Source organism: Neodiprion fabricii, chromosome 6 (assembly GCF_021155785.1).
Source record: "Neodiprion fabricii isolate iyNeoFabr1 chromosome 6, iyNeoFabr1.1, whole genome shotgun sequence".
NCBI lineage: Eukaryota > Metazoa > Arthropoda > Insecta > Hymenoptera > Diprionidae > Neodiprion > Neodiprion fabricii.
The window spans coordinates 25,084,171-25,111,067 of NC_060244.1; the positions used below are offsets into that span (position 1 = coordinate 25,084,171).

At 44.5% G+C, this 26,897-nt stretch overlaps 2 protein-coding genes across 4 annotated transcripts in view; one reads left to right on the forward strand and one right to left on the reverse strand.

The window, feature by feature from the left end:
- The window catches only part of LOC124184338 (kin of IRRE-like protein 1), a 137,612-nt gene extending 117,643 nt beyond the window's left edge, over positions 1-19,969 (reverse strand). For all 3 annotated transcript variants that reach the window (XM_046573925.1, XM_046573926.1, XM_046573923.1), the window contains exon 1: positions 19,855-19,969. The gene's annotated coding sequence lies outside the window, so the exon portion shown is untranslated. The remainder of the gene's footprint in view (positions 1-19,854) is intronic.
- On the forward strand, positions 6,016-25,638 carry LOC124184337 (peroxidasin-like). The gene is made up of 5 exons (XM_046573921.1): positions 6,016-7,272; positions 19,965-20,176; positions 21,553-21,781; positions 22,651-22,950; positions 24,544-25,638. Exons 1-5 carry the CDS (start codon positions 7,212-7,214, stop codon positions 24,642-24,644), a joined length of 903 nt encoding a protein of 300 aa, XP_046429877.1. The 5' UTR covers positions 6,016-7,211; the 3' UTR covers positions 24,645-25,638.
- Positions 25,639-26,897: the final 1,259 nt, after the last annotated feature.

Consider the following 26,897-nt stretch of genomic DNA (forward strand, 5'->3'; position numbering starts at 1 on the left):
CGAGGCCCGAAACTCTGCACTGCAGAAAAGCTCTCGTTCGTAAAAAGGTATCTCTCTCGCCGAGGTATGAAGACGGCGTGTAACACGTTACACGCGTGTTATAAACGGAGCATCATCAATCGTGGCGGTCTCTGCGGTTCCGCAGGCGTTCGGGAGAGTCGAAGACGTCTCAAAATCGACTACAATTCCTTCCCCCAGACACCATACGTCACCGTCGCCTTCCAAGAGCTCAAAACTTTTCCTCCCCCTTCGATCACGCCGCTAGGCTTCGGAAAAGCCCGGAAACGTTGACCCGAAAAACGACCTTGTCAACGCCTCGAAAAAAGCCCGACTGGTCCAGATATCCCTGATCCGGGCGTTAGTCGAAGACATCGGAGAACTAGGAGGGCGAAAGGCGAAAGATAAAATGGAAAATCCCCGCTCGTTGAGTAAAATATTTATATCCCCGTGTGGCCTAGTTGTTTCTGTCCATTGACGCGATGCGTTACCATAACGAACGTGACCGGCGTAAGCGATGACCGTTGGAGGAATCCTGGTACGTGTCGCTCCCCCTTTTTCCCGACGGCGATCAAGACCGAGAAAATACACTTTCAACCTTTGGCGATGATGAATAGCGACATCGCAAAAAATCACTGAGAGCACGTGTCATCTGAAATGTTCGATCGTTGCACGCGACGGGACTGGGAGGGGAACATTAAGGGATTCTGAACCTTGCGAGGCCGATTTTTCCCATTTGAATGTCATACTTCGCGCAAGTTGGATGAAAAGAAAATCGATCGTAAGGGATCTAAATTACATAGCTAAAAATCTGAAGTTATATGTATAAAATTACTACAATCGATTCATAGATATAGTCTCGTATCACCGTGAATTGAATCTATAAGCACAGCTTTTCATACATACACAGTGGCATTCAAATAATTCGAAGACCGCAGTGAGTTTCAGCAATAATAGGTTCTTTCGCAAGTACAATTTCACCCCCCGATCGGGGCAACGGTAGCAAATTTTCCATTCGAAAATTGACAATCGTGAATGTTCTTTAGCCTCTGTTTATCGCTGAATAAAGGTGAAGTAGACGTCAGGTGGTGCACGAGGTAGGTATAGATGTAGCTGTAAAACGGCGAGCAGGCTTGCCGCACGACCTATATACACCGTATAATAGGATGAGGAAAATTTTACGGTGGGGAAAATTATACTAGCAGGCAAAGGTATAAAAATGTTTATCCGTACGTATGCATGTATAAAATAAATGGCTCTGCGGTTTTACGCGATGGAATTGCGCATTCTGTCTTACGACTTCGTTAAGCCTTTCACCCTAGCATAGTTAGCTGTTCGCTCCTGCGGAGATGAAAACTTACTTCCGTCAGTCCGTCTACAACTCCATAGCTTCGGATGCCTGGTAATTCCGACTTGATGATCAGGTAGATGATTTATCGATAAAAAATATGCTGGGAAGAGCTGTGAAACGGGCCACAAAATCTCGTTGAAATCAGATACTGCGATATTTTTATTTCTACCGACCGACAAGATTCGCTGTGCAAAAGCTAAAATACCTCCGTATCTACAGCTGGCTGAAGGTTTTTTAAAACATCTTAAGGATTGACGAGGAAAGAAACGCCTAGCGTCTGGTCGGGTGTACGTAAGCTGGGGATACACTCGTGGATATTCTGCAGCTGTATCTTTATGTATTCCGTAAACGCATATACAAGGATCGGCCGGGTTATCCAACAAGAAAAACGACTAATCCCTGTGTATTCGAGGGTGGGAAATTCCAGCTACAACTTCGGTAAAATACAAAGTCTATAAATGCTGTATATGTACATATATATACACATAGTCATAATACGTACATAATACAAGGGTGTGATGTTTTACGGTGGAACAAATCGTGGAAAATTGCGGTTGCCGTTTGCCGGGGAGGAAGGGGCAGGGGTTGGGGGGGGGGGGGGGGGGGGCGTGAGGGGGGATTGAAAGGCGCTAAAGAATTGGATTTTATTGACGAGTTTCGCGCGGCGGAGAAATACCTTATACACCACAAATAACATTCTGGCAGAAAACTTGTTACAGGCAGAGTCTTTTACGAACCTTGTTTGTACATACGTACTGTATACGCGGATAAGTGTAAAGCCATATCGATTGATTTGGAAAAGGTTGGAGCGTGACGTTTGCCTGCCATTTTCCTGAACGCCCGTCGATGTCGGAGAGAGGTGAGGAAGGAAGGAAGGAAGAAAGGAAGGAAGGAAGGAAGGAAGGACTGAACAAGTGGTGAGAACCTCGGCTGGTCTGACACCGCGTCAAATCAACTTCGACGCGTTCTTTCAAGGAGAGTTAGTTCCCCGTCCGTTTTGTTTGTTGCCAGAAAGCTGTCATTACCTGCCACTGCCGAAGGATACGCGACACGTCTACCTTGCCGCGACTAAGGAAAGCGTTTAAGGACGAAGCACGGACTTTCACCCTGCAATTATTCCACGGCCATGACGGCAATCATGCGTCCGCATTCGCGGCGTGTCGGCTTGTACGCAATATGTTTTTTCACAAAACGTGCGTCAAACCTGCCGAGTACCCCGAATGGCTGACATTCACCGGCGTCGATAACCTCCCTAAATTACCCCGTATTTTTAAGCTCGTTTATTTTCCACCCCGCGCCGTCTAATTTCATCCAACTTTACGGAACGTAGCTTTAATATATTATACGTATAATGATGATAAGGGTATACGTAAAATCGATCATGCGTGACGAATAGCGTCCTTCTTATTACCCCAGTCATGGGATGCCGTATATCCGTATGTCCGCAGGAAAAGTTTCTCCTCCGCTCGTCATATTTACCGCGATATTGATGGACATCCCGTCCGACGATAATCGAAACTATTTACCAAGTCGATACGATTTTCCCTCCATGACGAATAACCAACCTTTTTTTGCGAATGTAACAAGTATTTTTGCGTATGAATGTACGTACGATCCCCCATATAAAAATAATAAAGTGGAATCCCGTTGGAATACCTGATTGGAGGTAAAGTACTCGTGAAATATGGACGAAAATCAGGGAATGACACGCAATATCTACGCGGTTGTATGCGTGCCGAGAGAGAGAGAGAGAGAGCGAGAGAGCCATTGTTTTCGGGAGGAGCGGTTTTAAAAATTGATTGTCGACCCGACCCGCCGCAACGTTATTGTGTATCCAGTGCAGGCGCACAGATGCATGCATATGCGGCAAACAGAGGCGATGGATAGTTTGACCACCTTTTTCCCCGTGAATACTTTCGCGGTATTGTCATTTTATTTTTTACCTTTTTTATTTTCTATTGTTTTATATTATATATCTCGCGTGGTTCCATTGTTATCGTCTTTCCTCTAATAATATGCTTTTGACTCGATCGTCGAGTACAAAAATTGACAGTAAAATTTCTGCGCAGAATAAAAAATGTCAAGAGAAGGGGAAAAAAAAAATTAACCAAAGTTGCTTTCGACGAATATGACGGACAATAAGCCGCAGGTATATCAATGCGGAGCGAAAAAAAACTTACGCAACAATTCAGGACTCGTTTTATCTTCACGGGGTATGAAATTTAGTCCCGAATCTTACATCATCTTCAACACTTTTCCAACGGGGGGCTGCGGGATGGGTTATATAGGAGCGATCACAGCCCGACAAACAGTGTACAAGCCACTTTGTCAGGCCCGCCACCGGCTCCGTAGCCCTCGTCTATAGTCGAGCCGGTACAGTGGGTCTCTAGGTGAAGATTTAAGGTGTGTATGTGTGTGTGTGTTTTTCTCTCTCCTACGCTTGCAGTAAAGCTAGCTAAAAGGAAATACTCCTCCGCTATCTCGCTCCTCTAAAAAGCCTGTACCAACAAGAATCCTCTCCTTCCCTCCTCCGTACGGCATATTACAAGAGTATATAAGGTAGGTAGGTACGTTATAGAATATGTACATCGCGAGTACGGACGGATCGTACAGCTGTGCACACTTATTAAACGTATGACGAGGAGATTCGTTTTCGAGGGAAACGCAGAGATGCGCGTGTGTGTATTAATGCGTGTATTATTGGCGGTTTGCGGGAATGCGGACGCCCACCTTGAGGGCTATAGGTACAAACGAACACGCGCACTTCAAGTTTATAAAGGGAGGGGTAATACCTGTGCCAGGATTACACGCGACATGGACTCCTCTCATCTCCTCTCGCCCACCTTCGTATGCCTCCATTCCTTTCCTTCCCTTCCCTTCCCCTTTGAAGGTTTTAGCGGCATCCTGATTTTCAGTTAGGCTCGAGCGCCGAGCCTTTATGCGATAGGGGAGAGAGACCCTAACCAGGAGCCAAGAGCAGTTATCTAAGATTTAAACTTGAAGCGAAATGAAAATGGAGACCATTCCCGGAGGTATCCGGCTCTCTTTGCTCTTTGCACTCCCGAATATGCAAATGATAGGTTCGCTTCCGTCCGTCCTTCTCTGATATTCGCGCTTTTATAATTCACTCTACTTTATACCGCCCTCTCGACTCGTTCGTCCCTTTTTACTTTTATCGCTTATTCATTTCCTCGGTTGTATTATTGCCATTATTAATATTATTACCCTCGAGCTACGATTTCTTTATTATTTTTTTTTTTTATTTTTTTTTACTACCGCTATAAATTCTATGGATTACAATTTTTTATTTTCTTCATTCTTTCTCAGTTCCTACTTTCCGCCTGTATTTCAATTCCCTCATTCAAAGTTCGTGCACTTTGTGAGCTGCCACTGAATTCGGAAGCGCTACCAGGACATTACGTGATTTCTTTCCATTCCTTCGAGTCACTCCGCGTCCGGCGTCCGCGAGGTAATGTAAATTGTTAACCGAACAAGGCACGACGCGTTATAACCACAATACAGAGCGATTCCCATTTTTTTTACGTCCTAACGCGTCACACGATGAAGGCATCGACGTGCGATACTCGCATGCGTTTTTACAACGATATGGAAACCGTATTACTATCGGTGGGAAGTATACTGTTGTAAGGGGAATGAGATAGCAGGTAGAGATCGATGTGAATTCTTACTTCGCCACGGTAGAAATACGTATATTTCAATTCATACGCTCTAGTGATTGGAAAAAAAAATACAAGTTTCGTATACAACGACGTTTGTCGAACACAATGCACGTATGAGATATAGGTGGATAATTTTCTGTAAGAAGTGCATTCTGAACCTGCACTTTCGTCAAAAATACCACCTGTAAGTATAAATGTAACGTACGCATAGTTAACCAAAAAATAGGCACTCGAGGGAAGATAAAAAAAAATGACTCGATCATCCCAAAAAATTATTCTGACCTCGAGCGTGTAATTTTCACGTTGTGAAACTCCCGAAAAGATTCTACCTGTATAATATTCGTTTAATTATTCTTCCGGCCCGCTAAAGATTTTTCTTCATATGCTCTCAAGTAAACTCATACAGCTGATCGTGTCATTTCGTAAGAAATCCAGGATAATTGAGAGAATTTCTTTACTACGTCATCACGAGGAGAGAAAAATTGAAAAATTGATTTCACTGCCCGTCTCAAAAGGCAAAAGCTGCGCTTCACCCTTCGACGTTTTTCTGTCCTAAAGTCTAGACTGGTTTAATCGACCGGGTATAAAATTCGTTCAATTAATTACCCAAGAACGATGAATTCAGGCGAATTCCGATGTGTCCGAGCGGAGGCGGCGGCGGCGAGAAATCCGAAAAAAAATCCGCTATCCAAACGCCTGCACCGTGTTAAAATTGATTGCTTCCCGGTACTCGAGGGTAGGAACGCGTAGATTTCACCTGCGCCCCCTGTTACAGGGTACAGGGTACATCTATCGGCGATTTCGACGGATTCTGGAGTTTCCACGGCTCGCACCACAGTTTCTAGTATCCGCGGAGCCTTGGCGCCGGGCGTCGCGGCGCTGAAGTCCAAAGCGGGGGAGGCGCACCCCTTCGCATATATAGATGTTCAACGGGGTTGATAAAACGCGCATGCCCCACGAACGAAGGCAGACCGCAGTCGGGGAAAATCTGCCGTCGAATTAAGACGTGACGCGTTCCGCAGCATCCTCGCGTAGCGCGGCAAGGATATTCTGATACAAAATACATGTATCGGTAGTGGTGAGAAATTTGAAAGTGCGCGATTGGAAAGTACCTGTACTCGAGTGAAAAAATGGAGGGTTAAAAAATGGAAAAGCTCAAAATTGCCGGGGTTCGTGCGTGATCGCGACGACGAGAGAAGATAGAAACAAGTCTCATCGGTGAGCGGTAAAACGGTGAAAGAGTGTGCGTGCGAATCGAATAACCGGTGGAGAAATAAAAATATCGTTGCAAGTTTGAACGTAAAATATTGAATGCTGCACGGGGGAAAAGACGGAGAAAAAAAAAAAAAAACAAAAAACAACATCGAAGAGAAAAACAGAAAATGAAATAAAAATAAAATAACTGAAAGAATTATGAGTGTAAAAAAAAGTGAAATTCTATTATCGCCAAATATTCCTATAACAAGTTTCACATTCACGGGATATTTTCCCGCTGGATTTATTATGAGCGTGTAATTCTGCCTACGCGTCGTCGAAAGTGAAACTAAATTATTCCCAGCATGGATCGAATTTATTGCTATCGTAGATCCGGTCGAGTGCTCAGCGTTAATCCTGCAGGATCAGTTCCGTAACAGCTGGATATATACGTACATATATAGATATATATATATATATTTAGCCAATTACCCGGCGGGCCGGGGATCGTCATCACGCCTGGACCAACGCTAACGATAAGCTAGTTTGCATACAAAGAGTTTTAGTGAATATAGCATCCCCCTCCAGCAGGACTAATCAAACTTAAATTAGTCCAATCAAAGTTGAGAGCAAGTGCTTTTACGTCTCACTCTCCGCAACCGGGCTAGCAAGATTCGTTCGAGCCGTTCCTCGCGGATTAAAACGGACACCGTGAAGTGCAGGACGGGTGCGAAATGTCTTTGGGATAATTGCAGTGTCCCCAAAAGTGTCGACCAACCCCTCTCGATTCCTACCCCGCCGCCGCCCCGCTAGTGAATCCACCGAGGAATAAACTTGAGTGGATTTTGTGGTCGGAGCTGCAGCAGGGATTATAACAAACCATAGTGTGATATGTGGCGTAGAAAACTCGGTGAATACCTATGCGAAAACGGTGGTGTAAAGCAATGGGTAATTCGGAAGTGAAAAATCACGTGTGAAAAGGCTGCGAAATGGCACTGAGATGGCAAACAAGACTGTCTTTAGCTGCCCTACTCCTTATGTGCACGGAAGGTAATTATTTTCCTCGAAAAAATGAACAAGTTTATATGTTCCACGTATGTATTATGCGTACGTATGTATTAACGTACATCTCTCTCCTCGTGCCTACGCTTTTCATCAAAAGCTCCTACACACAGAGCCGGAGCGCGTCTCTTTTTCTCTCCGTGTCCCCGTGGTAGCAGCTTTATTAAGCGGCTTATACACTGTTGCACGAGCATCACACGATTGTCTTCCCGGTCCTTTGAGGACTCCGTATTTCTCTAGCGCGAGACAAAGGCTCGTGTATAGAAAATCTCGACGTGGAGATCAGTTTTTGCCGCTTATACCTTTGACACGGATTTACGGGTACTATACCTATCGGAGATGGATTTTCCGCCGATTTCTGTCGCGGCTTTCATCGTCGTACGTCGAACCGAAAATACCGGATAATCGGCCAATAAGTCGATTTTAATTAATCCGAAAAATTGGCCGTAAATAAAACGCAGGATTGTTCCTTTCTTTTTATCCTCTCGCTCTAATCGATCAAACCCATGGAAGGGTAAACTCCTCCTTCCTCCGAGGCTGGCCCGGGAATTTTCGTACTAGCACAGGGGTTATAACCGATTTGAATCCGACTTTCCTGAATATTCCGCTCTCGTTTTCGGAGATACAGGTGAACGTTTTATACGCGCGGAGATTGGCAACGTTCGAAAGCCCGGGGCTGGTTGTGCATTACCGTTCAAACGGGAGCTATTTTTTTAATTCTCCTTCTCTCTCTCACTCTTCTCCGTCTCGACGATTCCACGATCCTGGACATCGGATAATTCGCGGTTTCTTTCCTTTCTTCGCTTACATCTGTTTCCACACGTTTCCTACCTTCCGCAATCAAGATTACTCCGAGGAACGAGGAAATGAGAGAGTATAAAAAACCGCATCGTCATCGCGAATCTTAATCCCGGAGTGCGCGGCGAGTGCTGTCGGAACCTCGGCATACGGAAACTGGGTATAAAATTGAACGAGGTGGCTGCAATGCAAAGAACCAATGAATCGCTCTACCCTTCAGACAGCAGACGCAGCGCCGATCTGGGAGTTTATTAGCCGCGAAGGATATTGCGGAACGAAGCTGGAGAGCTGTGTCAATACGTCCGCGGCAGATCGAGCCGTGGATCCTGGCAGCGGATCGGCGAACCGGCGAACCGAGCCCTGCAGGGTAATGAAACCTTCCCTGATCAAATCACCGACTCGCCGAGGGAGACGTCTGCTTCTCTATCTCCAACTATAGGTGCTACCTACGACGGTGAACGACCTTATATACCTTCGTCACTTGCGTCCGACAGCAAACGAGGATTCCTGCCGGTACTCCGTACGTTCATTCCTCGGGAGGCCGACGTGACGGAACGAATACGAATATACATTTGCATGCTGAAGCCAGTAATTGTCTGAAATTCAGGAAGCCGTAATAAAATAAGACACACTTGTATTGTAAGATCCAAGTTTCCTTGAAGTCATTGGAAGCTTGAACATACATAGTGAATTACGACGACGTTGACGACTTCTGCCTCGTTGCGTGTTGTCTTCGTCCGCGTGATTATTTTCGTTACGACAATCCTCGGAATCTATTCTATCTCTTAGCGACATAACAAGATTAGAGTGGGTGGAATTCAACGAGTTCATACGTGCCTGGATTGGAAATAAAGTTTCGCCCGCGTCGATGAGCTCAATGAAATATGGGCCGCTACATTCTTCTGGCAAAGTTTTTTGACTACGTGTTTCGCCCCTTACTTGATATCTTCGTAGAAACGAGGGTTCTCACGATGTATCGACGTGAATCTCCATCGATCGTAATTATTACGAAGAATGGTTTGTCCGGTGCATATGTATTTGGTTGAATCAAGTACCTCTTAAAATTTTTAGTAAATCGTTGGTAAATTTTCGACGCAGGAAACGGGAAATAATTAAATCTCTGGATATAGAAGACGCGAAATATACTTGAATACCCTGGTAGAATTATAATATAACAGAAGAAAGAATTTCACACCATTCGTTTCGCAGAAAGATAATATATCGTAGGTATCTATTCAAGCGCTGAAAAAGCCGGCGATAACGAATCTTTAACGAAGGCGGGTCGATTTTTTTCCTCTTCTTCCAGATACCAACCCTTGACGCTTCGTAATGAAATTCCTCATATTCATGGGATATGCAAAGATGCAAAAAAAGACAATTCCTCAACCAGTCTTCGAGAAAAAACGTTACGCAAGTACAACTTAATTTAGTCCCTTTTCGTTTTAGCTTTTCGACTGGCGTGTTACGGCAATATAAGACACAATGCTCGACGTAAATATTCCAGAGTAGCTGGATTATAGGTGTAATTCTACCTAGGAGAAATATTACCGTACGCGAAACACGATTCGGAATGAGGAATATATTAAACAACTATTTTACTGCGTTGTACACGTTACAGTTGAAAACAATAAATCCAAGTTTAGATTGCAGTTGAAACAGCTACAGCCATGTGAGAGGGAAAAACACTTGTACAATTCTAAAGCACTGAATTTTCCCTGACTGTAAAATTCACCGCACCTTCGTACTCGATCCGTACGAAATTGAGGTCGGTTGGAGTTTTTGAAATTTTCCGAAACTGGCAACAAGACTACAAAGAATATTCGCTGCATCGAACCGCGTCCGAAATCGAAAAATTTGGTGTAAACGTCCAACGATAAGGGATCGAGAAACGGAGGGTCGCGATTACGGAGAAATGGGTAAACGAGGTTGTCGAAAATTTGGGTCCGACTCTGCGGAAAATAAAAGATTCCGACGTATAATTTTAGAATTGTGAAAAATTGGGCAAAAGTTTAGGAAGCGTCGTTCGAAGGGTTTCCAATGTGGAATAGCGAAAATTTTGCGATACGGGTTGGTTTTCGACGCCTGTGATTTGTTTACCCGGTTCGGTGAGGTTCGGTCGCTCCCAGTTACAGGTCGAGGAGCTTGAACGTCGGTCTCGCTCCCCGAGGGAAGGCCCCCGTCTTCTCCCGAGGGAAACCCGGCCAAAAACATACGCGTGGTTGGAGCGAATTCCCGAATTGAGGGCCGGTGAATTCACTCCGAGAAGTCGGAACCGCATGGAAATCGGTGAAAGAGTAGGGGGATGAAAAAACACAAGGAAAGAAAAGTCGCCTCGAGTGGAAAGGAGCCGACGTCCTTTTCTCCCTCCCTTTTTCCGTGCACTTCCCCCTCCGACTCCACTCCCAGGCACTCGCCGTATGCAAATTCCTTATAAAACCTCGAACTCCCACAATATCGAGGCGATTTCGAAACCCGAGCTGCAGGCGACTCGACGAACAAAATATATATACACCCTGCTGCAGAATTCCAGCGTAGAGAGAAGGGGTGCAGGGTGGATAAAATACAGCGGCGAACGTTCTCGAGTTCCTCCACGATACGCGTATATATTTCTTCCCTGGATTAACTTTAAACGAATATATACGGCGGCCACGTCGGTGTTTTTGTGCCTCGTGACTGCACGGTTATCGACGCTAAAAACTCCCCCGTGAAGTCGGAGCTGAAGAGTCTGCGACTCTCGAATTCGAAGGGATGACTGGGAACTGAGAATACGGTGGAGACAACGAGGAAACAGCGACTGACGCAAAATCAGCCCCGCATAATAAGGAAAGACTCTACACGCACGGTGCATCGTCGTCCGGTTCGCACAGTTTCGCAACGATCGTCCCATTGCAATCAATTTACCATCCGGATTGCGAGTGGTGAAACATTTTGCCATCGTTGAAATCGATCGACGCCCACGCGATCGGCTGTGGTTTTCAAACTCCGATACTGCGCGTATTTCTGTTTTGGTACAACAATTCCGGGCGATGCACAAAGACTGTTGTTTTACACGCATTGTACGAATTTCATCGGCGAGAGAGCCAGGCGAGTGAACACGGGGATTAAAATAATGATAACGCAATTTTGCGAATCAGCATACACTCGGATAATAATTGTAGATAAACATTACAGCATCATTAATTTCGTACAGGGTATAAAAAGCTGCGCGAGTATCCACTAATAATATACGCGACGAAATTAATGAGATTTAGTAAAATTAGAGAGAATTATGCTTACCATTTGACTTGCACACCGTATCCTGCGTGCGTGGGTCAACTCAAGTTTGAATACTTTTCGAAGACACAACCGCACTATCACTTCACAACTCATTCGCGTAACGCTGCCAACTGCGAATCTCTACTCACGATGTTTACGACGCGCGTGTTGGAAGACGAACGCCACTGATCACCGCGATTGAACAAGACTTTTGCCTCTCCGAAGAACGGGAGTAATAACATGTTCGCGATACGAAGGGTCGAGCGATACTGCCCGAGATGTTTACCTGTCGTGATCAAAACACCTTTGTCAGCGGTCAACGTAGCTCAGTACGATAATTCGGCACAGAGACAATTTCAATGCTCCAAGAATTCGTACTGGAAAGATTGGAAAGGGAGTGAATTCGGTTGGTTGGGCGATGCTGGATTCCGAATGGAATATTCATGGTGAGAAGGTGCGAGGCACCCACTTCTTGACTCTCCAATTTTCAAAGTCTACCGGTAGAAGTCTCAGATCTTAGTCCCTGATTTTCCTTCGGGATGATAGAAGGAGAGAAAGAGAGAGAGCGAGATTCTCGCCCGCCCTAATAAGCTCGGCATATTTCCCAGTCCCTTGCGTTTTCACCAAGGCTTCAGCAGTCTGCCTGCCTGCCTATCTACCTACCTACCTGCTCTGATTCGGCCAATCCAACGCGCTTCATAACTCGACGTGACTTTGAGAAATCTGAAACGCCTGATTAGTCTGCGTAAACACAAACGCGTAAATCAACGGCACCGTGGCTGCTGCTCGTGCCAATGAGATATTTCTCCTCTCTGATTTACCCCCGTGATACACGTCATCTCGTTCTGGGTATTATACGAATGTAGGTATAGGTATGTGCTCGCTTACGCGTAGAATACAAGCTCAGGTTTTTAAACTTTCAAAGTCGAGACAAACATTTTCATTTCCATGACAGCAGACTAGTATACCTGTGTGACACCTGCTCTTTCAAAATTTATCAGCATAATTTTGCACCGCGACGGGTAAAGTTTCTCTTACACACGTCGACAAGTGTTTAAACCGTTTTTACGGAAAATTAATGCAAACGTATAGGATCTCCGTGTACAATTATTTTTCAAAGCATTTCCGAGATACTTTTAAGAAAGCTCTGAACCAACAAAGCGAACGCATCCATGTTTCGTGAAAAAAAAAAAATAAAAAACTCTACAAGCTGCTTGTGGTTAAAATATAAAAAAAATGGCCTCGAGGTCCTCGGATGTTGAGGAGCTTCGTATACGCGTTGTATTAAACCACGCCGACTAGGATGAAGAATTCTTCGACGATCGGAATTCGTCTGACGGTTGAATAGCGTACAGGAAATAATTAATGATCAAGCGATGAGATTTCATTCGGCCCCTCTTGATAGAGGAAGAGAAGGTGAAAAATAAATTAAAAAAAAAAAAAAAAGCACCTTCCAACCGGCGAATTTGCGCGTGATGCAAATAAATTTCCACCGTGTGTATATAAACGTAATGTACGTGTAAGCACATATGTGCATGCCTATGTACACCGTGTATAATGTCTATTCAGCACCGGACGAGTTACGATTTTATAATCAATTCAACCTACTAACTAATTCAATTAACCTCCGTACTCCAGCGGGAGTTATAGGTGTGGGATTTTACCTTCGCATCCCGTACAGAATTGAAATGTGAAACGTGGAGAATAGGTACTCGGCATAATTCATTCGTTCAGCCGAATATCGAGGATGTTTAAAACGCCCGCACTCGGAGTTCTCGTGGACGATAAGTCCGCCTCGCTTTCGGAATGAAATTTCGCATAAATTATACTCGCTTCCTTTGATACAACAGCTCGCAACTCGACGAGAGCAAGACGGAACAAACGTCGTTCGCCGGTTCTTCGTTTGAAAAGAGCCGAAGGAAGAAAATGTCTACACGCTCTGCGAAAGATTACGAATTTTCCAAAGCATCGTTTTCCCCTCGTTATCCGGTTACTCGGTGAAATTTCTTCTTTAGAAATACGTAGGTACGCAAAATATGCAAAGACGCGAGGAGGGAATTGGAAGTCCGGATGAGCCGAAGCAAAGGCGTCGCATGTGGCTTCGACGCTCGGAATCCCGATTTCGCGTTTCGACGGTTGGATCTTTTATGCATAACCCGGTTTGCCGAAGATGCGCGCTGGTTATCGAGGAGATAGCGGAAAACCTCTCGGAGGAACGGGAATGCTCCAGGGCATGCGCTGTGAGGCGTGGAATTTCATCGCGAAAACAACGTGCTTAGCGGTTTGCTTAATCCGCACACTTATCGCGGTGGGAACGCCTCGATATCGTCCAAACTTTTAATTATAACCGAGAAATGGGAGTTGTTTTTCTTCTCCGTCTTGTTTTTCGTACACTTTTGCAACGTCGACCGACGCGCATGGAAAAAAACTCCTCAGGGTGCAGTTCGAGGTTTTATAACGAGGATAAATTTAACCCGCCTTATTAAAGCGTGTATGTGTAAAAGATTACGTTTTGCTGTGCTTGTTTGACGTAGTACGAGGAGTTGAAAATGCAAGGCGTCTAAGTCGTTTAGTACAATGGGTGATTTATTCGGTATAAGCTTAATACCTTAGCAGCGGCAGTTTTAAACTATTGTTGAAACATAGAACAAAGCGTAATAATATATTCTTTCTGACACCAGAATTGCGGGTGATCTTAAATAGAAATTCCATTGTCCTGAAAAATTAGGTCAAACTGACTTACACCGCTTGCTTTCTTAACCATTCAAACAATATTGCTAGGAAAAACAACAAACTAGCTACGAGTCGCGTGTTAACAACGTACCCATGTTCAAGCATATTTTTATACACCGCAATAACTCCCGGCGATAAACTGTCATTAAAATTTCTCGCACCGGCGATCAAAGGAAAATTATATATTTATCTGAGTGAAGTATAAATATAACCGCGGATACTGCAAACGAATGGGGTTCGATTCTACAGAAATCAGTTCTACGAAGCAAACATTCTACGGAATGTTCTGCAGAATATTTTCCTGCGGAAAGAAATTCGAGCTTCACGTCAAAAACAATCCTGTATGAATTATGCTAGAAGAGAATTGTTCTACGGAATATTCTTCTGTAGAATAATTAAAGCAGGCTTATTTCTGGTGCGAATCTCGAATCGGTTTCGGCAGAAAAATATTTCTGTAGAAGCGATTCTTTGGAATATTTTCGCTGTAAAACTAATTTTTGTAGAATCGATCCTCCTCCCTCAAACCACATTTTCCAATTCCACGCAGTACCACAAATTCATCAATTGCACGAGAAAATTTGAACAAGATAACGAGTTTTCTTTTTTGAAAACCGATATGTCAATCACGAGAAACTGTTCTCATTAATGAAGATCTATTATGGAACACAGCGAAATCGTTACGAAAAATATACATCGTGATAAATTGTACTTCTGAGAGTGAAGCGTAATAATCTTTATGGAGCATTTCAATTAGCTCTACGAAATAGCGGATTATAAGCGCAGTCGTAACTGTTATGAATTAATGATGTTCTGTTCTAGATACGTACATGCGGTATAATTACTTCGTTCGAGTAAATTCGTCACGTTTATAATACAATCTACGACCCCGTCTAAATTGGACAAATTCATGCCTTCTGGATTTGATTAAACAAAGCAAGATGATTCCAACAATCCGGTGAACTTGAAAATTTTGAACGTAAAAACGTATCTGCACTGACATCGAGTATCGATCTCAGTATTTTTTCCCCGCGTATCAAGCGTGAGTATTCGCAGTTTGAATATTCTATCGAATGCCAGAATGAAAAAAGGCTGGTAAAAAGGAACAGAAGTCACCATTGCACTAAAAAAAAATGCCTCAAGTAAATAAGACATCTGTCGTTCGTGACTCGAAACGCCCGGCAAATCTGTAAGATACTGGCAATTTACGTTCGGGTCAATTCCCAAAGAAGAAACACTCCGAAAGCATAAGGCGGTTAACCGAAATCCGTCCTCGCGGCATCTGTTCAGGCTATGGATTCGGAATGTTTTAGGAATTTCGGAGGGTTGAGCCTACTGATTAAAATCACTGGCTTACGCTTCGTCATAGGTTTTTGATGAAAGCGGCTTACGCTGCCGGTAATTAATGTAGATCCAATTAATTTTCCACCACTGAGGGTACACAGGACCGACCCGAATGTCCTTACAGGTTAAATTAATCCAGCTGAACGGCGTTTCAGCACACACCGTGTTCCGTGATCCTCGCTTACGCACATCTGCCAAGGAAACGGGTAAATTTTGGCCCTTCAAAGTCGACTATTTGCCCGAAGAAAGCGGTTCAAACATTAATTGAGGCCTGGTTAACGGGCGCGCCTCGCGTGCCTTGCAACTGAGCCGGGAAAAGGACGAGAATAGAATCATCCCTCCAGATGCAGGGACCCTAAACACGTCCCGAACTTTCCCCTCCTTCGATCCCACGGGATATAAGCAGCTCGCGCATCGCCGCCGACTTTCACCCATTATCTTGAGCGTCCTTCGATTCTTTTTTTTCTTTTCTGACCCCGCGTCAGTCTCTCTTCTTCTTCTTCTTCTTCTTCTTGTTCTTCTTCCTCGTCTCTGCAGATATGGCAAAGTTTTATCGGCGAACAAGCGAGATACAATCTTTAACGGTGGAGAATCTAGCCGAGGAGATGCTCGGACAAAAACCCTCATCCCGTCGCCTCGGCCACGCTACCAATTACCAAAAGATACCAGCCACTGCGGTGAATGTGGTTTCACAAATAACCCGTGCATACCCTATCTTGACCGGAGATGAGAAAATCAAGCTCTTTGTCGCAGCGAGAGTATCAGAATTCCCTGAGAGTTCTTCCACGCTATCAATAATGGATCGAAATTTTCCCGCTCCGAGATCAAGAACAGAAAAATCTGTTATTTAGAATATCGTGTAATCCACATTTCTAGTTGATGCAAAAAAAAAAAAAAAAAAAGTGTGAAAGTATCTTAACGCATGAACTCGAAAACGAGCGTCAAATATTGATTTCTAGATGAGTAATGAAAATCTCTTGGTTTGCGTTCAATTTTATCCCCAATGAACATGCGCGGATGGTTATCAAAGTTTTCTTTTTTTTTCTCTTCGTGGCCTCCCGCATTCAGACGAGCTGATATTTTGTCCGTCTGTATAGACTATAGATAATATATCGATAGGACATGTTGCGAGCGCATGAACATCGGCCCGTTTTGCTTGGAATTTCAATATCAAGGTATAGTATAAAAGTCTGTGCGGATGCGTCGGAATAACGGTATAGAGACGGCCCAGATTTCAGATGAAATGGTTATCAGAGATAGAGAGCTGCTAGCTGGCACAGATTCGTTTTCCTGCAAGCGTCTGCTACGCGTACGTAACTTTGCGTCTATACGTCGAGGACGCTCAATTTTTATCGTAAAGATATTTGTCCAATATTTTCTTCCAGCTTTTTCTCACCGTTCAGCAATAGCTTAACGACTATACGAGCATAAACACGTCTGAGGTTTTTTTTGTTCGGCCCTGAATTCGGCAAAAAAGTGAAGGATTCGCGTTATAAAGATGCATTTTTAAAACAGTTCCTACAAACTGTCTCATCAAACTTTTATCACGATCGTTTGCAATTAATTTTCCTTGATTATTGGAACGTACGACAAAAACGGTTAAATATTCCTTCGTTTTTCCACCCCCGCTATTCAACGGGATGTGAAACAAAACTTTTTTCGAACAATGACACGTACACGGAGATAATGGACGGCTTTAAGCATTGTGAAGAAATTCCTTATCTCACCCTTTCGTAAATTGAGATCAATTAACGAGCCGAGGTCGAGTGCAGCGTCGAGTACACTCGGAACATCTATGATTATCGAAAAGAGATAATTAAAGAGTTCTCAATAATATCATGATGAAGGTCCGCTACCTCCTCATTTTCCTCTTCGCGATCTCTAGATCTCAGAACGAAACAGTTGATCGCAAACCGCTAATTGCGTTGTAGAAAAGAGAGGAACATCGATACTTGGAGTATCAAACTTTGAGTGATCAAAAAAAAAAAAAAAAAAAAATTACGATTCGCGAATAAATGAGTCGGACCAGTGCTTCGTCGAATTCAAGAAACAGAAGTTGGTTGTACAATTTTCACTACTTAGAATAATTTCTATCTGGCGTAATACACGTACGCTAGTAATTCTATACGCCTATACTTTTGTGCGGAGGGAACGTCGTCATCGGTAAAAGCACGAAGACAAAACAATAAGACGTGTCTGGTTCAACCGAGCAGAAAAAATACAGCCTCTTCAGATTCATTTTCGAACATTTTACGCCGTCGTTTTTCTGACGAGTTTAGTTGTCGTCTCGTCAGGCGAGAGAGACGCCAACTTCAACATCGTTTCGTTGTGCTATGCGTACGATATTATATTTTTATCTACGAGGTTGAAGATCGTAAAGTTATTATTGCGTAGATTCAGTTGTAAGGAAATTCGTTAACTATTGTCTAAACCTTAATGCAGCATTAATAAAATGTCATACTTCGTAAATTTACCCCCAGCAAAAATTTTTTATTCTCAAGTTGTAGAAAAGTAAACCGATGATTCTTTCAACGCTTTGTTTCATTCAGCCTTCAATTTATCCAATCATCGAGCTGCCACGTTTCATACTTTATATATACTTATTCGTTATCAAATCTTTCTACCCTCCGATAATCGGCGTTCGAACGTATCAATTCCGATACCGGGTTCGTAGTCGGGTCGCGTTCTCACGGCAAACAATCAACTCGTAGTCAAGAGAATGTTTTCAAGGTACATCAAGGCTCGTCAAGGGTTCGCGAGTCTCTGCAAAGCCCCCGAGCAAAATCCTCCCCCCCCCCCCCCTGTTTTCAGCTCCGACGCTCTTTGAGAAACGCTTAGCGGCGAGGGATGAGGCGGGGCAAAGACAACATCCTGAAAAAAACATCGGCGGAGAAGTATAAAAGCGGAAAAAAGAAGAAGAAGAAGAAGAAGGAGAAGAAGTAAGAAGCGAGACAAAAGGTTGAGGTGTCGATTTCGAATCGTTACTTCTAGCTCGAGTGAAAAGTCAACAGCTCTCCTCCTCCCGCGCCCTTATTTTCACCCTTCGCAGGGCCGAGACGACGTACAGACGTCGGATGCCTGCAGCTCGCTTTTCAGCTGACAGTACTCGGACGTGGGTTCGCAGGGTCGTAACCTTCAGCATCCGGATAATAACCGTTCATACCCTGGGAGGAGTAGAGCTGACATATCAACGGCGTTATCTATATTTCATCCGTATTTTGGGTCCGGCAGATATTCGGATCGTATATCGCAGGCGGTGCTCCGTGATGAGGATGCGAATCGAGGCGCGATCAATACCCGTCAAATCTAAATCAGGGTGTGTATTTGCGGGAACGCCGTGAAGGTGGAAATGCGAGCGTCGCCTCGTCGCCTCGTCGGGAGGAATGCCGGCCTCCCTTGGACTTCGTCCGAGACTCCGAGGGTTCGAGGCGGGAGATCGATTCTTCTCAAATGCGTCATCTTTATGCGATTCGACTTTGAGCGACGGTCGTTCCGGGTGGAAACTATCCACAAGTTCACAGGTCACCGGTAACTCGCGTAATTACTTGACCCTGCCGGTCGCAACTTTGAGGATACCTATAACGGATCGGCGTATTAGGGGAGAAAGGCGATCCCAAAGCCATTTCCTTCGGCGTAGTAGCCTGCTGGGTATACGTATAGCCGGGCATCTCGCTGAAGTAGGTATCAGGTATTAAATCGACAGCGTTGGCCGCTCGCGGGGGTGTTTGGCCGACGGTAATCGATGATTTTCGCACTAGGGACGTTTCCTCGACTTGCGAAGAAGAGCGTAAAGAATAAAAATAAAGCTAGAATAAAAAAAAAAAAAAAAAAAACTTGCAGAAAAGATACTCGAGACATCGACGGTCACGTTCCACCACAGACGACACCCGATATTTAAGGGGGGCAGTCAGTGCGCGAGATATTTATGCAAAAAACTCTCGATCGCCGAGCCAAATTTGCGCGGCGAGTCTTTCCAGATAAAAGCAACTGCGGGGTATAAAAGCTCGGTGGTAAAAATGGTCGTAGAAAGAACAAACCGGCATTTATACACCGAGAGCAATTAATTCGAGGAGGGAGCTATAAACCGCAAAATTATTACGCGGAATAGGATGATATTCAAACGAAATAAAACAGCGATCCTGCATCCCCCCTTCGCGCTCGTATTTCTTTTTTCCCAACGTTCTACAGATATGCTTTATAAGGGGAGAGAAATCACGGTTCGTTTATCTTTTTATCTACTCCATTCTCTTTCCCCGTTATTTATATATATATATATATAATGCGTACCTATAATGTCATATATCATAGATTTCATGGAAATATTCTCAGCGTGTCAGATTCATGTGAAATTTTTATGAACGGCATTAGTGGCAATGCCGATGCGAGAGCCGGGTTCTATGGAAAAGCTTGGATATATTCGAGAAACCTGTGTAACGTACTTACCGATCTGCAAAAGCTCTCCTCCGCATCATCGCTTTTGACGAGCTCGCAGCAATAAAGCGACGAGATGCATCTGCGAGGGGCGTGCAACTGACGTTATTCTCGATTTTCAGACACTCTGAGCATGGGAGAACGCGGCACGGACACCTCGGAGCGACATCCGAACCAGGCGAGGCCGCGACAGCAGCTTTTGAACCCCCCGGGTGGCGGTGCGAAGCCAAAGCCCGAGCCCACCTTCGACATGAGCCAGCCAACCAACGTGACGGCGCTCATCGGCAAGACGGCCTACCTGACGTGCAGAGTGAGGAACCTGGATGACAAAACCGTAAGGAAGTTGAAATATCCGAGGAGGAATCGAGGGGTCGGGGGACGGGCGAAGCTCCTCCCTTTGCGATAATTATCGGGAATATTTGATCGGCGAGTTGATGATTAATGCTAAGTACACACCGGGGTTGCTGCGGCAATTCGCGCGAGTCGAACGGGTTATGATATCGGTATTTCAACCGGATATAGCAGGCCGTAGCCGTGCCGGAGGTTTTGCTTGCTCACCTGAATTGTTGATTCGAACAATTTCAACCACGCAGATATATCTCGGCGTGTTCAATCCAATTACAGGAGCGACCGTCGAGCGGCAAGATTAGCGCCGCGGTCAATAATAATTACATAATCAATCGGGGCTTGCCTCTGAATTCATGTTTAATCAGTGAAATCTGCAATGTCTGCTGGCGAATTATCTCCCCGGCACGAACGCCGACGCGGCGCGGATATCGTTCGGTGGGAGCGAGGCTAATTCCAGATATCAAATAGGCACTCTGGACCCCAGAATCTTGGATGTTTCGCGATCCTGGAGGGTCCGCGGGCACCTGAAAGGCACCAAAGGCCTGCCGACTACGTCCATTCTTCAAGCGTTGCGCACGTCGTTCAGGGAATCGTAACGGAGCTTATATTTCATGTTGCTTTCGGCCGTGGAAGCTCACTTTTTTGGACTACAACTATTCGCTTGCCGTTAGATACGCGACTGATAAATTCCTTTTCTTGACGAAGAACAAGGATTCAGCAAGGACTGTAGAAAATTTTGATAGCGAAAAGACGATTTGATACCGCCTTTGAACGAGTTTGGTACATTTGCGTCTAGACACCCAGAATCATTCGTTAAAAATCATTTGTTCCTACAAAGTTGAGCCGCATATTTGAGTTCGTTATAATTTCTGAGCTCTGAAGTTGGAGAGCGCAAATTCGTGTGATTTCCATTTTTTTTTTTCTCTTCATTTTTTTCACTCCTTATTATTTAAGTATACAAAGTATACAACGCACGTAACATCACTTCGCAAGCCACGTTGCTGGTTATATTTTATTCAAAGGCTCGGCAGTAAAGAAGACTTTTGCTGCAAAGGATTTGAGATCCCAATTTTCGGAGGTGTCTCTGAAAATGTCCGCCCACGGCTTGCGGATCAAAATAAAAGACTCACGCACACAGTCTGCCGCTCTCTTTCTCCCTCGCTGTCTGCCTCTATTTTTTCCTCGTGAAGTGAATGAAAAGAAAGTGAAATAAATAGAGCAAAAATCGCGAACAAAATCAGTGGTAATTTAAGAGAATAAAAAAAGTTCATGAGCCGTGAAAACATTTCTATACGCGATCCGAATCACCGGTATTGTAACTTTTATTTTTATTTTTATTCCCGTTCTCTTCTCCACGCAAAGGTATCCTGGGTCAGACATCGGGACATCCACATCCTGACCGCCGGAGTTTACACCTACACCAGTGATCAGCGATTTCAAGCTCTACCCGTTCAAAATTCCGGGCAAAACAGCGAGTGGTCCGAGTGGACGTTGTGCATAAAATGGGCCCAGGAACGAGACGAAGGAATCTACGAATGCCAGATATCAACGGTTCCCTTAAAGTCACATCACTTCTACCTGAACGTTGTCGGTGAGTAAAATTCCGGTTATGGTTTCGCAAAAGCGTGATGTTACAATTAACGATTCACGCACGTGAAAGGAAAAACATATTTATTTATATCGCGAACGAGACACCCACGGCGGCAAAACCGAGTCGAGAACACAGCCGTCTACGATCCTCGTTTCAAGGGGATGATCTTCGAAATGGAGGATCGTTTCGGAAGGCGCGCAAACACCGGGCGAAATGTATATATTGTTATATCGGGCAAGTGGCGCGTAACGAGGGTAGCGGAATGACCCCTCATTGACTTGATTCCTTGACGGGCATTGCGTACGGAAGGTGGCGAAAGGTGCGGAGGATGGGCCAAGTTTCAATGTCCCGAAATTCGGGTTTTCCACGCCCAGGTCGTGGGGTTTGATCGGAATCCAGGCAACGTCCTGTCCCAGGGGGCAACGCTGATTAATCCACCGGCCTAAGCTAACGACGCCCACGACGCCGACGACGACGACGCCGACGAGGCACATCCGCGAACCGTTGGCCAAACAGACGAGATACCATGCCCTACCGTAAACACGAAACGATCGATTAACCCCGGGAGAGAATTTTCCGAGCAAAATTCATCCCCCTCTATAAACGGTGGATTATCTCGATATCTCCATCAAAATTCGTCGTGCCGTTATAAAATAACTTTCGTAAATCCCGCGTACAGACGGTAATACGATCCTCGTTCTCGCACGTTATACTTTGGGATTCGGTCGTTTTTATTTCATGAATCAAATACCAGCGCGATTATTTTTCAGAGTTTAATTCGTGAGAGCCAAAAATTCATCCCCGAGCGGCGAAATTTCCTACAGATTCCGTTTGATGCGAACCTTTTTCGCCAATTTCTACCTTCGCAGTGCCAACGGCGACGATCCTCGGTGGTCCGGAGCTCTACGTGGGCGCGGGAAGCACGATAAACCTGACATGCGCCATCCACTTCAGTTCCGAGCCGCCGACGTACATATTTTGGTACTACAATCAGAGAACAGTGAGCTACGACAGTCCCAGGGGCGGTGTGTCCGTGATCACAGAGAAAGGGAATGACGTCACTAATTCTTGGCTACTCATCCAAGCTGCTCAGCCCTCGGATTCGGGGGAATACGGATGTAAGCCAAGCAACGCGGAAATGGCTTCCGTCAGAGTTCACGTCCTGAATGGTGAGTGAGTTTGATTTCTTTCTCCCCCCCCCCCCCCCCCGCCCCCATTCTATTCGCGGAACAGTCGTATGATTGAAGCGTAACTGCGGCGAAACGGAGCCTAAAATTACCGCGGCTTTGACGTCTTGATCAGGCTTCGCTCAATTTCACGCGTTCAATTATTATCGCGATCTCTCTCGCATTCCGAAATTCAAAATACAAATATCTACCCGCCCCGAGCGAAGCGAGAAATCCTCCAATTTAATTTCCTGACGTATCGAGATGCCGACTCCTCTTGGTTTACTGAAACCTCAAAGCGCCTTATTAATCGACTCTCGGTCTTGGCTTCTCTTGAGGAACATTTCTAAAGACACGCGCCTCCGCAAGATGTGTTTCAGCAGGAAATACGCGGAACGAGGGTGCGGAAAAGCTCCCGTACATGGAATGTCGTAAAATACGTCCCGCTCTGCTATCGGATCATGGGAGAGCGGGGATTATACGCGTTCTGCAAATAAATCGATCAAGACAAATTGCCCTTTTCTGCCAATCGAGCGAAATCGTATATATGTATAGTACAAACCGGACAAAATCTTGGCTAATGAAATTTGCCCCGCGGGCTCTTTATGTGTACATAGAGGGGAAAGGCAAAGAAGCAGTTAATGTCCAAAAACCCAATTTATACTCTTAATGCCTCGGGAAATTGGGTAATTTCGTTTTTCATTTTCTCTCCCCCTTTTTTCGCCGCATTAAACCTTCGCCCAAAATGTAATCCGAATCCTTTCAAGTTTGATAAGGGATTAAAAACTGACGTTCAATCGGCCCGATTGGATGGCTTGATATCTCCAGCGTACGTCTAGTCGGTCGCACAGCTGTAATACCCACCCTTTCACCTATTGCCAATTCATCCTCCCTATATTTTATCATATATAACTACCCGTAGGGAAAAGTCGATCGCGATATTTCCTCGGAATCAATGTCGATGTCCGTTATCTCTGCACAGTCTGTTATATACGTATGCGCGTGGGAAAGTATCCGCGGCTCTCTTTCCATCGGACAACTTATGGTAATACACTTGGCCAACTTTTTCCATTATTATACTTTCGTTTTCCGTCGATCACCCGCGGTGTATAAAACGATTTAATACCAGATTCCCGAGGTTGCCTTTATAAGTATACGCTCACAGGCATGGCTCGGAGATATTTTAATTGAACCAATTTGTTATACTAAAAAATCGATCTATTCGTAATGATCCCCGACCATCCTTGACGGGCGTTGCCACGATTATAAACTGCGTGTCCGCCGCGGTCATTCGCTTTATCTTATTATTGTTTTTTTCCCCCTATCCATTTAAAATCCCCTTACCGCGAAGTCCCAGTTTTTCAATATTTAAGTTTCCCCCGAAGTTTAATTGGTTTCGCAGGGTCTGGTTTGAATATTGGAAATTTTCGAATGTCCCGCTGAGCCTCCGAAACTTACTCGAAGCGAAGTTTATACTTAGAATAAAGCTGTTCTATTCCGAAAACCGATCGACACAGACCCGTCCGTCCGACTGTGCGAGACTTGCAATACAATCAAAACTTTACACGTTTCTCCATCCACTGTTATATGTTTCAGGAGAACGGCCAGAGGCTATGCAGACTGGGACAGCTGGGCCTATTCTGTCATCGAGTTGTCTTTTGGTGTCGCTAATTATTTTGTACATATCCTCGATGTAAATGTAAGCAATTTATTGACAGAAAGAAAAAAAAAAAGGAAAAGGAAAGAAAACCAAACACACAAAGAAAAAGAAAATAAAACCTATTAATTGATAGATTGTAATCTAACGTCAAGCTCTGTCGCCGAATCCGAACGTTAATACCAGACGGTTGAGTGTTCTGAATCCAGGAATTACATACCCGAAAAGAAGAGCGTAAAATCATGTCGATCTTTCCGCTTCTTTACCCCCAGCGATATAACGATTGGAAAAAACTGAACAAAGTTGGGTAATTGATAAGAGAAAAAAAGGCATCAGACTATTGAAAATCTGTGCGGACAGCATATCGCTATTTCCGGAAATTATTCTGCGGACAAAGGCTTTGTTGCGCTGATTGCTTGTTTCGAAAACGCAATCCTCTTTGGTAATAACGTTGGTTCTACGGCACGTACCTACTGTAAATAGTCTTGTAACATATGCATACGTAATATGATATTTCACGAAACACTGGCATTTGTTGTTGCGTACAGCCAGGTTCAAAAATCTGAAACAATGTATGCGCGAGTAGGGGGAAAAAGAGAAATGATAAAACAGGGACTGCGGTACTACATTGGGGAAATTTATCGAGAGCGAGGGAGAAAGAAAAGGAAAAGGAGATGAAGTAGCAGTCATGCAAATGTTGTGTACAAAGAAAAGAAATAAAGAGAAGAAAATTTAGGAGAATTATACACACATTATACCTATGTATATACGGCACGTAGAAGATATACGATAAGATTCAGATTTTCGAAAAGGTCTGTACGTAGAAACAAGTCGATTTAATTGTATGAATTGTATCACACAAGGGCTGTTGATAATTAATTCTGTGTTGTACAATTGACTTAACAAGAAAAAAAAAAAGATGACGATAAGACGAAAAAAAATGAAAAGAAAAAAAAAATGAAAAATAGGGGGTGAATATAAACTATACCATAACTCGACGGTATAAATTTCATTCAAGCGAAAACAGAATTTACCTACAATAATATATTATATACATATATATCTGCCTACACTGCAGTCACACGTGAAGGTAGTTGGGTATTGTAAATATAACATTATGATGTTTACTAAATAAAATGAAAAGTATACATATATAAGTGATGAAAAAAACTACCCTGATTCTCACATTTTCGCAATAAAAACGAGAGGGACGCGACGCGGATCCCGTTCGATCTCATACATATTCTTTCGTCGCACGTATTCTTTCATCGGTCCGAGAGCGTTGAACGATAACGGCGGGATAATTTATCCCGGGGAACGAGGTGCAATCTTTTCGTAAAATTTCGAGGGGGATGAAAGGCCGGTCGGAAAGGCGAGCGACGGGGTTAAGCCAACTCGAACTGGGGAAAGTCGTTTCCTGTCCAAACGTCCTAATCGATATAGAAACTACGTCTAAACCAGCAGCAGAAGCAGCAGAAGCTGAAGACGTCTCTCTCTCTCTCTCTCTCTCTCACTCTCGGATGCGCCGCAGCTGGATAGAGAACAGCGATTAAATTTGAAACACGCAGATCTAAGCCCTGAGAGCTTATCCGTGTCCTCTGCGGCCTGAGAGACAGAGAGCAATTTGAAGGCTGGCTGGCTGCGTAACTTTCCAGGGTTGAACATGAAACTTGGGCCGCAGGTCCGTTCGGTAACAACTTTCCGATTACCGTCTAGACGCCGGTCTCAATGCAGACTCTCCGCAAGCTCCCGACTCTCTCTGAGGAAGCGATCGTTCCAGGCCGCAAATTATTTTAGCCCGGCGCCCCTTTTAGCGCCCAGAGAAACCGCTTTTCGCGTGGTTAATCCGCGTCGTCAACAGCTGGTGGGATCCTCTTTATGATTTTGCAGCGGATATTCAACGGGTCTGAAGGCGCAGAGTCTACGTCTGGTGGTCGTCTTGTAAAAGACAGCGAAAACGCGTGGAAACAATTCGAATAACGTACCGAAGGGAATATTCCGAGTGCTTTGCCGCCGGCGAAGCAATCAATCGATGGATAGTTTTTGCAACAAGAACGATCAACGCGCAGGGTGACAGACTTTTCAACAGCTTTTGTACAGCTCCTCTGCCTTATCTCGGAGAGCCGTGAAATATACGTACTCTGAAACCCGATCGTTAAGTGACGCAAAAGTCCGTGCGCGGTACAAGTCTTCCATAACGAAATCCCCCTTCTATAAAACAGATCCGGTTTATATCTGAATTATTAATCGCAGGCGTCCAAACCAGAGCGATAATTTTAGCAGGCGGTAATAA

Bases quoted from the DNA above. Each gene is read 5' to 3' on its own strand.
- LOC124184337 (XM_046573921.1), top strand. From the start codon at position 7,212: ATGGCACTGAGATGGCAAACAAGACTGTCTTTAGCTGCCCTACTCCTT. The intron at 21,782-22,650 runs GTGAGTAAAATT...CTACCTTCGCAG, and splicing joins CTTCTACCTGAACGTTGTCG to TGCCAACGGCGACGATCCTC. The intron at 22,951-24,543 runs GTGAGTGAGTTT...TATATGTTTCAG, and splicing joins CAGAGTTCACGTCCTGAATG to GAGAACGGCCAGAGGCTATG.